General features: G+C 48.1%; 1 protein-coding gene across 2 annotated transcripts in view; it reads right to left on the bottom strand.

Moving 5' to 3' along the window:
- Positions 1 to 289: 289 nt before the first annotated feature.
- Positions 290 to 14,056, bottom strand: part of TTI1 (TELO2 interacting protein 1) — a gene marked incomplete at its 3' end in the record, with an annotated part of 42,064 nt that continues 28,297 nt past the window's right edge. For both annotated transcript variants that reach the window (XM_082857736.1, XM_082857735.1), the window contains 3 exons: positions 12,759 to 12,963; positions 12,382 to 12,469; positions 290 to 473 (listed from right to left, as the gene is read on the bottom strand). In XM_082857736.1, coding sequence (XP_082713862.1) covers positions 290 to 473; positions 12,382 to 12,469; positions 12,759 to 12,963 — 477 coding nt within the window. The remainder of the gene's footprint in view (positions 474 to 12,381; positions 12,470 to 12,758; positions 12,964 to 14,056) is intronic.

A 14,056-nucleotide genomic window follows, 5' to 3' on the forward strand; every position in this document is an offset into this window, starting at 1 on the left:
GGCCGCAGAGATGGTAAGCTAAGGAGTTAAGCCCTTAGAGCTGCCAGACAATGTCATTTGAAAACACCAGGTATGAAAGAGAAGTAACAGTCAGCTGCTTTCCTTCAATCCAATTTCTAAGCAGTGTGATCGATCAATTTATAAATCGATTGGCTGTCTAATCCACCTTGGCAGTCTTCTCTGAGGCCGACGCCACCGCCCTCGGCCAGGGTGGGGTGGGCCCCACATCCTTGGCAAGCTCCGCTGGGGACCTCCTCGGGCGCCTGCCTGACTTGGGGGTGGGGCGGGGTCACTGCAGCTCCTGGAGCAGGCGGAGAACGTTGGCTGTGTACGGGTTCTGCTGCCCAGTGGCCCCCCGTAGCTGCACCGGGTGCAGGCTGGGGTGGGGAGGTGTGAACTCCTGTGGGCAGTAAAGCTCGTTCAGGAGGAGCCAGGTGGAGTCGGGGTCTGCCTTCATCAGGTGGAGGAAAAGGCTGTGGAGAGGTGGAGAAGGGAGTGAGGGCACGAGGGAGGGCTGCTGGTCCTCCACCCCAGAGGCTGCTTAGCGGGCTCTTGGAGAAAACAATGATAATCGCTTCACTCTGCACAGCAGAACAAAGCCCACTTTCGTGCCTAATACAGGGCCATTAGGACGGTCCCAAAGCCTAACAGAAAGAGAGGTAAAGAGCTTCATATCCGTTGACATAGAGAAAAGGAAAGTAGTTAGTCTGAGCAGAACAATATTGACATCAAACAAGCTCTTGGCAAAGAAACCGGTTAAATGCTGGGCTATAAACAGTTCTCAGAAGGAATAAAATGGATAGGGCCCACCCCTTATTACAGAGTCCACTTCGCTCACAGGACCAGCCCCAGTGTAGGGACTCCCTCTCCTGCTTGGGGAGCCTGGGCAAACCCTCAACTCCTGAGTCTCAGGTCCTTATCTCTGACCCTCCAGCACGCTGCTGAGCTCAGTAGTTGGCCCATTTCTGGCCCCTGAGAGCCACGGATTCTCGGTGGTCTGGATCCCATAGAGGGATCAGATGCAGTTATTCTCCCATGGCAGGATCGGCTGAGCCTGGCTCTGGGACCTTTAGCAGAGGCAGAGCACTGGTGCCCTATACACGACATGAACACAGCTGAAGGGCCGGGGCCACGCAGCACCAGACACCCACCACGGGTGAGGTTCTTTATCTTGGTCTGAACCGTGGGGTCACAACCCTTTGCCTCGTATCTGCTCACATCCCATTTCTGAACGATGCCCAGGCCACTGTGCCGGGTAATCCAAGTGTAGACTTCCTATGCCTGGCTGACTCAGCGATTCGGAGTCTGGCTTTTCAGTCTCGGGAAGGATGAGGCCCTCCCCTAGCTGGGCGGCTCTCTCTCAGCCACCCTGCCCATCTCAGCTCACGTATCACCCGTGCAGGTGGCCTTCCTGACCATGTCACCGAGGTGGTTGCCCCTTATTTTTCTCTCTCAGGACACCCTCCCCAGCATTTATCAATTGCCTGTTTATTGACCATCTCCCATCTCCCTTCCTCACAGCACAAGCTCCTGAGGGCAGGGACCATGTCTGTTTGGTTCACTGCTGTATCTCAGGCACTTAGCACGGCACATGGTTAGCATTCAACCAATACTTGATCGAACAGGTTTCATGTTTAATAAGGGACTTATTATGCTGCACACTAATGATTTCAGATGGCATCCCTCTTTGAAGTAAGTTATATTCTGTAAAATGATCTAAAGGAGAGGTCAACTGCTCACTACCAAGGAAGAACCAAGGATGTTACTAACAGGAGTCACGTTACCGCAGATGTCACTAGCTGTATGGCTTGCCTCCGTCTCAGTTTCCTCATTTCTAAAACTGGGGATGTACTTCACCCAGGGTTCTGCTGGGGTTTAAACGAGAAAACACAGATCCAGCCCTACACAGGGCCTCCCACATGTGATCCCTGTCTACCAACTAACAGCGGATAGAATCTATTTGATGGATCACATTTTATTTCTGATGACCATTCCTAGGAGCCTCTCCCGTACTGCTGGGCATCAGACAGGAATGTAAATGCCTGCTAAACAGAGCTAAATTCTGGTTTTAATTTCGTTAATCTAAAAAGCCTATGCCGTCAGGGGATTTGGGTTTTACTTCGGTGAAACCATTTTTTTTTTTTTTTTTTTTTCCCGGTACGCGGGCCTCTCACTGTTGTGGCCTCTCCCGTTGTGGAGCAGAGGCTCCGGACGCGCAGGCGCAGCGGCCATGGCTCACGGGCCCAGCCGCTCCGCAGCATGTGGGATCTTCCCAGACCGGGACACGAACCTGTGTCCCCTGCATCGGCAGGCGGACTCTCAACCACTGCGCCACCAGGGAAGCCCCGGTGAAGCCACTTCTGCTTTCTTCCTTGGGTTTAACAGACATATGCTAAGGAGGCAAGGGAGACAGGTGGAGGGGGCACTTTGACACACTTTCTGGCCTGTTTTGTGCCCGAACAATTTAAGTTTCCTTTACTTAGGATAATCTTGAGTTTATAACCTCAGCGGTGGTTGCTGGAGAAGTGATTAGAATATTCTAATTCATCGTTTCCACTTCACCGCAGAAAGGAGATGGGGCCTGCGTGGGAGACAATTTTTGTTTAAAAACAAAAATATCTTTGATAATTAGAGTGGCAAGGGAAATTATGAAAAAAATGCACCAAAAATGGGAAGCAGATTTCTATTTACACGTGACACAGTTGACAGTTTTCCCTGGTGCCAAAGACTGTTAGAATGCAAATGGTTTCATTTGATTTTTTTTTTTTTCCCCTTCAAGAACTGGAACAAGCTGCAGCATGGGCGCACCCTCAGCTTCAAGGAGTATTTTGATCTGGGCGACACCCGGCAAAGTGGTGCCGTGGCCCAGTTCAGTCACAGCTCTGCTCTGACTTACACGGCATGGAAACGTCGCAGTGTTCATTTTTGGTCTCCTTTTTAACTTACTAAATGCGGGTGTTGTACTCGTTGGCAGGAAAGGAAAAGGCAGGAAGCCACTCTCTTTGCCCTTCGAGATCCCTAAATAAAATGCCAACAGGGAGGCAAAGGAAAAATCGTGTGCAACGTTCATCTTCTTTTAGTAAGCTAGAGCCATACTCTTGGACGAATTATTTTGGGTCTCACTTCTGAGCTCTTAAAGAGGTAGAATCCCCAGAATGGCAGGTGGCAACGCAAGTTTCTTCTCCACCTCTGCGGCTGGGAGCAAATTATTTTGCCTTTGTGAACCTGTTTCCTCCTTCTCCAAAGGAAAATAATCACACCTATCCGACCCTCCTCACAGGTTTGTTCTGAGGCTCTAAGGAGATGAGGTGCAGGAAAACACTCTGAAGTGTATAATGAAAACACTGTTCCTTCCAGAGAGTGTGTGTGTGTGTAAGGAATAATTATCACTACCAACCCTGGCAGCACTGCTATACCATGGAAAGTTCTCAGATGCTCTGTAAAGGGCAGAACATTTGTCTTTTGTTTCAGTCATAATTTCCTTCATACTGACTTGATAGGGGTCCCAATTCTCAGCCACTGGGGTTGTAATTTTGTCCATTACTTTCAGGAAGAAACGAATGTAATATTCTTTGCCCTCTGCATGCCTGAGGTCGGGAGCAAATGCCGTGCCATGCAACCAGGTGGCTGGCAGGCATAGCTGTGCTCTTGCTTGGCAAAAGGCATGCAACCCGCTGAACTCTAAACACTGACAAATTCTGAACCTGGACCCCTGTTCACTTTGAGGCCCTGGGAGCTGAGCCTGAGACCCAGGAGGTCTTGTCTGAGTACTCAGCGGCCCAGTTTTTCCCCAAACTCCAGTACTGCTTTGTCCTGGGACCAGTTCCTGCCCTTTCTGAGCTGGCGAGAGGGGCTCCCAGACAATGAAGGGAAGAAGGCTGAAGACCTCGAAAGCATCCTTTTGCATAATCAAAAGACAAAGAGGAGACCTCTGCTTTGAAGTGATAGGAGTAACTGCCTGGAAAATGTTCCTAACACATCTTGAGACATGGCCGAGATGGCTGTTGAACATGCCAAGTGGCTGACTCCATCTTTTTTCAAACCCAAAGAGAAACACTTTAAAAAAATATATGTACACCATTTAACTCCTGAACAAAAATTTCTTTCTCTTTCCCCCAGGCCCGAATCAGTGGCTCCAGGGAGCCCAGTTATCAAGAGATTATCTGGTCCCCAGAGTTTCGGGAGGCACTCAGCTGTGCCTCCTGCCTCCGAGTGTCCTGAGGCGAGTGATTATCTCTCAATAACCTGTAGGGTCCTGTAGCTTAAATGATAACTTGACTTTAAAAAATTTAGAACTCGCTGTTAGGCAGTTTCTAAGCAACCTCTGTTTCCATGGCAAAGAAGCCTGGTGTTTATACTGATTTTTCACTTAAAATGCGGTTTTATTGAATTTCACTTCATGCAGGCAGCCATTTCCCTGCACTTCAGCCCTATCTACAATTGACGGGTATCAGTAAGTACCTAATAAACTCCAGACACCAAACCAATAGAAGGGACTCATTCCTTTATGATCAATATCAGGTGCTCCGAGTGACAAAGCTGGGGGTGATGTCGCCTGGGGAGTTGGGAAATGTGCTGCTAGAATCTGGCTGGCCGGGTCTGGTTCCCTCTCTGCGTGGTTCACCAAATGTTTACTAGCACCTGGTCCAGCTCAGGCACTGCGTCAGGTGCGTGGGACACAAAGACGGATGGACAAAGGCTCTGGCCTCAGGGCTCCCTGTCTGGTGGGGAGGACAGACTGACCACAGAAGCCCATGATACAATGTGAAGAGGGCCAGGCTCAAGTCACAGGTGGGCCAGAGCCGGGGAAGGATTCCTGAGGTGGGGACATGGCAAGTCACTTCTCTGTACATCAATCAGATCAGTTCTAACCCCCTTCCAGCTCCAACACTCCCAGCAGTTCTCAAGCATAGGGGCTGGATCATGGGCCCTTTCACCCAAAATGCAGCAAAAGGACACCCCTCTGTTGAAGATGCAAATATTACAGAGTACGTCCTCACCATCTTGGGTTAGACAACACCTGCTCAAGGGGAGCTCTAGAAAACCTCTAGCCAATCGAGGCCCAGCAAAGCTAAATAAACTTAACTGAAATTCAGAGCGCCCAGCTCTCCTGGGTGACAGGCTATTCTTTCTCTGTCAATTACTTGCTTGAGGGATCTGCTGCTCCTTGTCTCTTTCTGGGTTTATAAAACGCTCTCATGAGCTGTCTGCGTAAATGCCGGTGGTAAAGGACTTGCGGCTTTGTGATGTTTGTTTGTTTATTTATTTATTTATTTATTTATTTCGGGGCATCTGAAGGAGTTATTCAGGGTGCCTCCTTAGGGACACGATACAGGCTATCTCTACGTGGGCACGACTAAACGCAATCGGAGGGTAAACTCACTTGTTGGAAAGCAGGCACACCTGCAAAGTTATTTTGGCTTCCCTGTTATTCCCCTTCTGGCAGAAGAGCCTTCGCACTCTTTTTTTCTGTGGCCATCTCTTCTCCCGTGACTCCGTACATGATGATGCTACAAATGAGGTTGTGTGTTTCCTTTTAAATAAACGGATGCTCAGGGTGTAGACGTGTCCGAGCCAGCAAGCAATGGGGCAATGCTTCCATACTCAGTAATTTACTCTAATGGGTCTCGGTTCATCGGTTAACCAGTATTTCAAGCCTGTCCTTTCTTGCTATTCAATTTAGCTATCTTCCCCTGCACGCGGGTCGTTTTTTGTTTCTAAATGTTGGAAATGGAGGATTATGACTTGAAGCAACAATTTACTCTCCAAATAAATACTACCAATTACCTCTGCAGCTATACATACTCATTCGACTTAACTCTATTTACCTGTTCACAGTCATTCATCTATCGATCGCCAACCCACACACTCACACAGAGGCCGATATTAAAAATATTTAAATGCAACAGGGACAGGATTTAAAACCATAAACACCAGTGGAAGCTTACAATGATAATCGAGTCCCTAAAGTACCACAAGACAAAGTACCATAGATGCTGTGGAATGACTCCATTGCTTTGTGCATATTTAAAAAGATATGGCACTGAGAGGCCCAATCTGTTACTGACAATTCAAAAATAAGCCAGAACCAAGAAGGGTTTAAATCCCACTGGGGCAGAATCTAAAAGCAGCCCTTTCCATCTGGCCAGCTCTCCCCGCTCCAGGCCCCACCTTCGGCCTAGATCCCATGATGACAACGCTGCTGGGCGCAGATTTCAAAGTGGCCCCGGCCGTCTGCACTCTCAGGCCGCATGCAGCGTTTCCTGGTCCTCCCTGGAAGATTCACACCCTTGCAGATAAAGACATCTTCGTGGCAACCTACCTGTTTTGCGCCCCCCTGCCCACCACCCCCGAACTGTTTTCCTGTAACCCACGCTCTGGCACTAAGCCAGCAGCCTCCACTGATGGAGCCATCAGAAACAGCTCTAGGAAATGTACTTCTGTATTTACTGCAAGGACATTAGGAATAATCAGTCACAGTGGTACCTAGCATTCTTCTAACATGGCCCATGGGGAAATTTTCTCAGGGTTCAGCACCAAGGGAATTCCAGAGCTGTGCTTCCTTCTAAAAGCTTTCTTTTCTTATTTCAGTGATGACTGGAATTTGTGCAGCAGATGCGTTTCCCTCTTTGCCTTGTCTGTTAGGAGGCCCAGAACCACGCTGCAGGCTCATCTCTAGCGGAGTTGAAGAGTTCAAAGCCTGCATTTTATATATTAACCTCAACCCTGGCTTCACCTTGTTCTCCCTCTTATTATTTTTCCCTTAAAAAATGTCTTCACTTCTTATTTACCTTGCTGCATACACTTAAGTTTATAAGATGCTTTAGGTCTTTTTTGGAATGAGGAGGAAGTTTAAATACTGATAACAAGTATTATTGATTGACTTTTTAACTCTGGGCTGACATTTTGTGCTAAAGACTAATATACATGACTTTACTGAATCTTTGTGATAATTTTATTAGGTGGAAAAAATAGATATGCTTATTCTAGTCTTGTAGATGAGGAAATTGAGACTTCGAGAAGGAAATTAATTTGCCCAAGGGTATACCACTACTGAACAGCGATGTGAGGCCAACTCTACCTTGATCTTCAGCTTAGAACTCTCAACACAGTACGTGGCTAATAAGAGACTCTAAAGCATCTTTTAAATAAATACACATATAATAAGACAATTGAGGCCATGTCCTTGGCTACTTTACTTGGTGCTGAGATCATCAACATTCACTCCTGCCTCCCCTGCAAAGGGATGAAATGACCACCCTGTGGTCAGCCAAGGCTTCTGATATTTGAAATCTACTTTGTGCACGTGGTCCACCTACCAGGCTCGATCTCCCGCCAAGAGCATCGTGGTTCCTGACCCAGTATGGCATATATAAGTGCATGTACGCCCCACACTCGGCTTTCCAACTGGGTGGTGAAATGGATGACCCTGGCAGATTATTAATCACGTGACAACACCAAGGAAGCAGGGGAAGGGCTGGCTGCATTTGATTTTAGTAGCACAGAGGTCCCTGCCTTCAGATCTGAAACTCAGCAACCCACTTTGTCTGTAATCTGCATGGCAGATGTCTCTTATCTTTGACACCAGGAAATCATGCCTATATATACACAGTGAACAGCTTCAGATCTGAGTGTATTTTTAGAACAATGAGCCTTGAAGAGAAAAGCAGCAATGCCTGTCAAAAGATGGATAATGGGAAAGCTAACTACTTGGGTCTGGATTTGTCAACTATTAATCGAATGTCAAAAGGGAAAACATTAGGAGTGCCCTCATTTCCATAGGAAACGGCTTTGCAGCCCAAGCTCAAACAAACTGCCCACACCATTTAAGGGGATGAGCTACTAATTTCAAGCTCAGCTGAACTACTGGATCACCTCTGTGGCTCCTGATCCATTCAAATATAATAGGCCCACGTGTGAGAGGAGTTGGGGCTCTGACGGGGATGAAATGAAAGAGCCTCTGCCAGTCTGACTTCCTCCAGGGTTTGAAGGCAGCGGCTGCATTTTTGATGGGCTGGGATCCTACTGCTAGAAAGAAAGCGGGGAACTCAGTCAGTAAATGAACCTTCAAACTCTTGGCCCTGGCTTCTCATGCAAAAGGCGGTAGGGGGAGGTAGAACAATTAACATGAAAGAGATCCTTCTGAGATGAAAACCCCAGTTTAGATTTCAGTCAAGATGAAGCAGGCTTCCAACAAGAAATTCCATGCCCAAGTGTATATGTGTACATGTAACATATACACAACGCATTATATATTTGGCAAATTTATATATCTCCCATAAGGGTGTGTACACACGCATAAATAAAACTCCAGAACGTAAGCACCACGAGGGCAGAGGCCTCCTCTCTCCTGCTCCCTTCTATTTTCAGTGCCTACAACAGTGCCGGGCACACAGCAGCTCCTCAGCCAATCAGCAGAATGAATGAACGCCGAGCGTACTCTCTTACATATTAATGCTATTCATCCGCATGATGGTTCTGGAGGAAGGTGTTATCACCAAACCCAGTTTACAGAGGAAGGAAATGAGGTGCAAGGAAATGAAGTCATTTGCTCAAGGTCACAGGGCCAGTAAGATGTGAACCTAGGTTTGTCCACCTCCAAGGCTGGGGCCCTTTGCCCGTACATACAATGGCTAAGCGAGGAAGATGGGAGGGCCCTCTCCCTTCCCCACCACACACATCAGGAACCACAGCACCCAGCACCTGTACAACCAGGAGGTGCAACAGGCTGGTCACTACTTGCTGGCACCCTGCGTCTCCACCTGGGTTCTGGGGTTGACAGGTGGAGGTAGGACTGGGGGGTGGAAACCACGTGGCCTAAGAGCATTGTTGGGTATGGACTTCAACTTTTAAAAAATAGATATTTCCTAGTTTTGTTCCGTTTAGCCCCAGGGTGAAAGACTGACTGATTTATGCACAAGAAAGGGAGCCTCAGAGGCTGCTCAGAGAGAGGCCCAAGGAGTGTGGTTTTAATGGAGTTGAGTTGAACCAGGCTGAGAGCATGTACTGGTTGGAAGGAAAAAAACAGAAATTTGGGGAATGTGCTCTCATCTCAAATTCCTTTCATATGCAGGAAGGAAGAGCTCCGTGGCCAGGAAGGCGCAGAACTGTGGAGGCCCACTGCATGCTGGGAGGTATCTCAGAGGCTTCTAGGGCCACTGGAGAATTTATATCAGTTAAGTCGGCCAAGGTTGAGATGCGGGCGTGGCTGATATAACCTGTTATTTTGTAATCCAGTGCTTATTCTCAGGGACTCGGCCTTATTTACAGCTCATGATATGCTGACCCCTCTTCCCATACCCCAAATATGGTTTTCTCATTTGTTATCCACTGAAGTCATTTAACTAGGTGGACTCTGGGGGAGTCGGTATTTTTTCTTGCATGGCCAGTTCACAGTGACACCTGGTGGTAACAAATGGCAAGGTTACACCCTGCTCTTACCCCCGCCCCCCAACCGCCCCCCACCCAACCAAGTTGCAAGATTTATGTCCCTCCTTACAAGGCACATTTGCTGGATAAAAGCATTAAACTGGAATGGCTTCTCCGTTCTTAGCATTTACAGCCTTGGTCGTATCAACCACCCCCTGATCAATTTCCATTTCTAGAGTTTACAGCCTGGATGTAAAAGCCTGCCACAAAGGCTCTATTTAATACGACAAATTAAAAAAGCAAACACAGGCTTGGTCATTCTTTGGAGCCAGGAGAAGCAAACAGGAGGAAGGAAAACTCCAACTGTAATGCACACAAAGAGGAACTTTCACGGAGCTGCCGAGTTCGCCTCCATTCCAACGTGAGGGAGGCTGCTCTGCAGAGGTCCCCACCGCCACCTGCCAGACCTACAGACACAGCTGCTCATCCACCTCTCCGAGAATGCAGGAGGCCTCAGAGCAGCCACCTGCCCTCACAGGTTTCCTCACCAGCCCCGCCTGATCCAAAGCCAGCCGGTCAGCCGCCCAGTGTCGGAAAGTCACTACTTCTGAGGGAGCTGGGGCGTCTCTGGGTGGCTCTGGCTTTCACTAGTTCTTTTGAATACGGAGCTGAAGCTTGAGTTTTTGTAACCCTCTGGCTACAGATCTCCCCCTTGGGCCCTGGCAAAGAACACACAGCCTTCTCTTCTCCCCTGAGTGGGTGGAGGTGTCACTGACAGCTGTGTGGGGAACACTGAAGGGCATGTGTGGAAGCGGGGGGCTGGGGTGGAGGCTCCTGCAGGGGATCAGGTAAGAGATGAGGGTGACCTGGCCTGCCCTGGCAGCTTGGAGGTGAAGAGAAGCAGTTTGAAGAGAGATTTTGCAAGTTAGGTAGACAGGCTTCACTTCTGGAATGGATGTGGGGTGTGATGGAAAGAGAAGAATTCAGGACAAACAACCGGATGGATGTACGGCCACCTGCTGAGCTGGGAACTCTGTCTCACTCAGGGACCTCATTAGTTCCCGGAGGTCTGACTGTTTTCATACTAATTGGCCCACCCATCTCCCTCTCTTCGCTCTGTAATGAGACTCACAAAGAGACCAGATTTCCTATTGTCCCAGACGGCTTCTCCCATTTAGAGAGCTTATTAATTTCTGAATCAAGATGCCAAGTCAGCTCCTGATCAAGGACAACACAGATATTTTTTTCCCTGACTTCAAAATAAGTTTGCAGATGATATGTACGTAAAGCAGTCAACTTTGCACTTCCTCCCTGCCCCGCCCGTCAGAGGGAGGTCATCTGACTCAACCTCAAGTGGAACAAAGAGGTGCTGCAGTCAGGCCTCTGGCTGCAATCTCCTCCCCGCAAGGCACCTGGAATTCCAACTCAAGAGTCAGTAAGGTCCAATTCGGGTTTAACTGCTTTCAGTAGCAAATAAGGAAAATTAGAAATGAAAAGATAATGAATTGTGAATATAAGCTTGTTTGATGGGTCTAAACTTGAAGGATGGGTATGGGGCGGGTGTAGGAAGAGTAGAATGGGACAGGGAATGAGAAAACCAGATCTTTGGGACTCTTGGCTGTAACAGGCACCCAGAAGAATTTGCTTCAAGCTGGATTCATCATGTTTGTGAGTTGTACTTTAAGTCATAGCACAATTAGCTTCAGGAACACTGCCCGGAGGAGGACTATTTTCATCCTAAGTTGGTTCTTTAAGGAATAAGAATGTCCGGGGACAAGAAGCTCTTTGGGATGCACCCCTGTGCTTGAGAAACCATGATGGATTCTGGGCCTAGGGGATGTGACAGGAAAGGGACAGAAAGGAAAAACGGAACTGGGGAAATCAAGAGCAGAAAACTGCAAAGGATAATAAGTCAATTCAAAGAGATATTTTCATCGCTCCAAGAGAGTGCAAGGCTTATAAGGGAGCAAGTTGGCTTTCCTCATTTCACAGACAGAGCAGTCTTTCAGCCCTTCAGGGAGTAAGATGACGCCTACCCCACCAAGGAAGATCAGGGACACATTTCCAGAAGCTGATGAAGTGGGAAGGACTGCTTCTTTGCCCGGGGAGGTGGAGCTGCAGTGCCCAGAGCGGCAGGCAGTGCCAGGCCAGACAGGCCGGCTTTCACCCCAGCTGCAGATGTCCAGGGCTGGCAGTTCCAGGGCACAGGCTGATCCTGGCTAGAAGGAGAGCTGGGGAAAGGGGGTCAGGGTACATTTTGGGTCTCAAGTCTGGGGAATGCTCCTGTGCTCAGAGTTTTAGCTTTTGATAAATAGCCTTTAGGACTCTAGGAACCAGACATAGCTTCTCCTGTTAGAGGTGGTACAGCTACTCTCTAATAAGCAAAACTCTTAGAAATTAGAATCACATAATTTCAGAGTTGAAAAGGCCCTTTAAATCATTAGTCCAGTGGTTTTGAACGTTTATTCGTTCACAGACTCCTATTATAATCGGATGAATGATGTGGAATCTGTCTAGAAACAGATACGTACATGTCTGCTTGCACACACACAGTTCTGCATACAATTTGTGAGGGTTCACGGCACCTGACACCCATTAAGATGCTCTGTGAAGCCAAGGTTTGCTAGATCAGTAACCCAATGCTTTCACCTTGTGGATGAGGAAGCTGAGAGAGAGGTGCCAGGGTCACCTGGTCACCAGAAGAGTAGGGCCTAGAAGCCGATCACCCTCTGACCAGGAGTGCTTTGTCCCCTACAAGACACCACCTTTCTGCTTTTTGCCCCTTTGGAATTGTTGCTGATGCTGCAGCAGCTGAAAAGGTTACTTTCAAAGAGAAATGTGTCTAGTAAAAATACCATCTCTATATGTTGGCACAGTTAAAGAAATCATCTTAACCTGGCAAGAAGAGAGAGAAGAGAAAAGAACAGAGATGCCTCAACTCTGCTCCCCATTAGCAAATCATCTATAATTTAGGACAAACGTAAAGAGATGCGGGTGATCAAGCAGACGTACCTCCTGGCAGCCTCTTGTAATTTCACGGGCTGTTTGGCACTGAGGTAAATCAAGCAGGCATCAGCTACTTTATTCAGGTCACCCTCACCTGCAGAGAGGAAAAACAAAACAAGCGTTGGCCCTCAGGCTTCAGTGGGGATGAGCAGGCACCAACTGCTGTCTGATGAAACTGGAACAGCTAGGCAAGATGCTGTGGGCTCCGTACTCCATCCCCAGTCAAAAAACACAGCAAGGTAAATGGATAAATGAGGCCAAAGTGAGATGGAAGGATGTGCACAGGACAGGAGATGACAGGAGCATGGCTGAGTGAGGAGGGCAAGGATGGGGGTGAGACAGTGTACAGTGTGTGTGCCCAGGTGAGACTGGCTGGTACCTACCTAGGTCCAGTCTCTCACAGAGGGGGCCCAGGCCCTGCAAGACGGCCAGCTGCAACTTGAAGGCCAGCGTGTGGAAGTAAACTGGTCCAGCCCTGGCACTGATGGGAGCCTGGCTGACTAAAGAGCCAGCCAGCTTTGGCAGGACATCTTTGCAGAACCGGTTCCTTAGAAAATCGCCACACTTGCCTCCCAGGGTACGCAAAACCTGTGGAAACAGACCCCAACCCAGTGACTGAACGTTGCCAAGGCAGCGAGAGCACTAAAAGAATGTTTGCTAATTCAATTTCATCTAGGTCTCTGCTTGAAAAAGAAAAATAGAATTATTGCTGTTAATTCCTTGCCCACGGTTTGTGATTCTGACAGTTATGAATTTGGAGGTCTCTGCTCCCGAGGCATGGCTGCTTCTATCCATAAATACAGATTACATGGAGAATAATTCAAAGGAATCTTGGGTTGGATGAATAGTATGGTTAATACCTGGATTTCCCTTCCTTTTTTGTTAAAAAAAAAAAAAAAAAAAAAGAGCTTAAAGCAGTTCACATAGATCATCTCTTGAATCTTCCTAACATCCCTTGAGGAAAGACTTGTGCTTTTAACTCTAGCTAACTGAACAAACATAAACAGGCCCAGTAGCTGAGGTCCAGCTCAGCTGCTGCCACGTACAGGCATCGAAAATGGCAGTGGCTGGCTGAGGTCCTTGGCTGGGTCAGGACAGGGTCCCCAGTGGGCCGAGCCGAGTCAGAGTTCCTTCTGTTCCATGGCACAATCTCTTATGTACATCACCCTCATTCCATCTTTCACGACAGGCAGTCTCTTTGCATGTCTTGTTTTAAACCTTCTCAAGCAGAACATATTGAAACGTTTTGCCCCACTGCACAAGACTGAGTATACAGGATAATAAGAATTTCTTTAAAAATTGGTAAGCAAGGGACTTCACTGGTGGCGTGGTGGTTAAGAATCCGCCTGCCAATGCAGGGGACACGGCTTCAATCCCTGGTCCGGGAAGATTCCACATGCCACGGAGTGACTAAGCCCGTGTGCCACAACTACCGAGCTGGCGCTCTAGAGCCTGTGAGCCACAACTACTGAGTCCGTGTGCTACAACTACTGAAGCCCACGTGCCTAGAGCCTGTGCTGCTCAACAATAGAAGCCACCGCAGTGAGTAGCTCCTGCTCGCTGCAACTAGAGAAAGCCCGCACACAGCAATGAAGACCCAACACAGCCAAAAATAAATAAGTTAAATAAATAAATAAACCAAAAAAATTGGTAAGCAAGGCATATCCAGGACAGAGAACAT

Source organism: Leucopleurus acutus (assembly GCF_964270905.1).
Source record: "Leucopleurus acutus genome assembly, chromosome: 16".
Taxonomy (NCBI): Eukaryota; Metazoa; Chordata; class Mammalia; order Artiodactyla; family Delphinidae; genus Leucopleurus; species Leucopleurus acutus.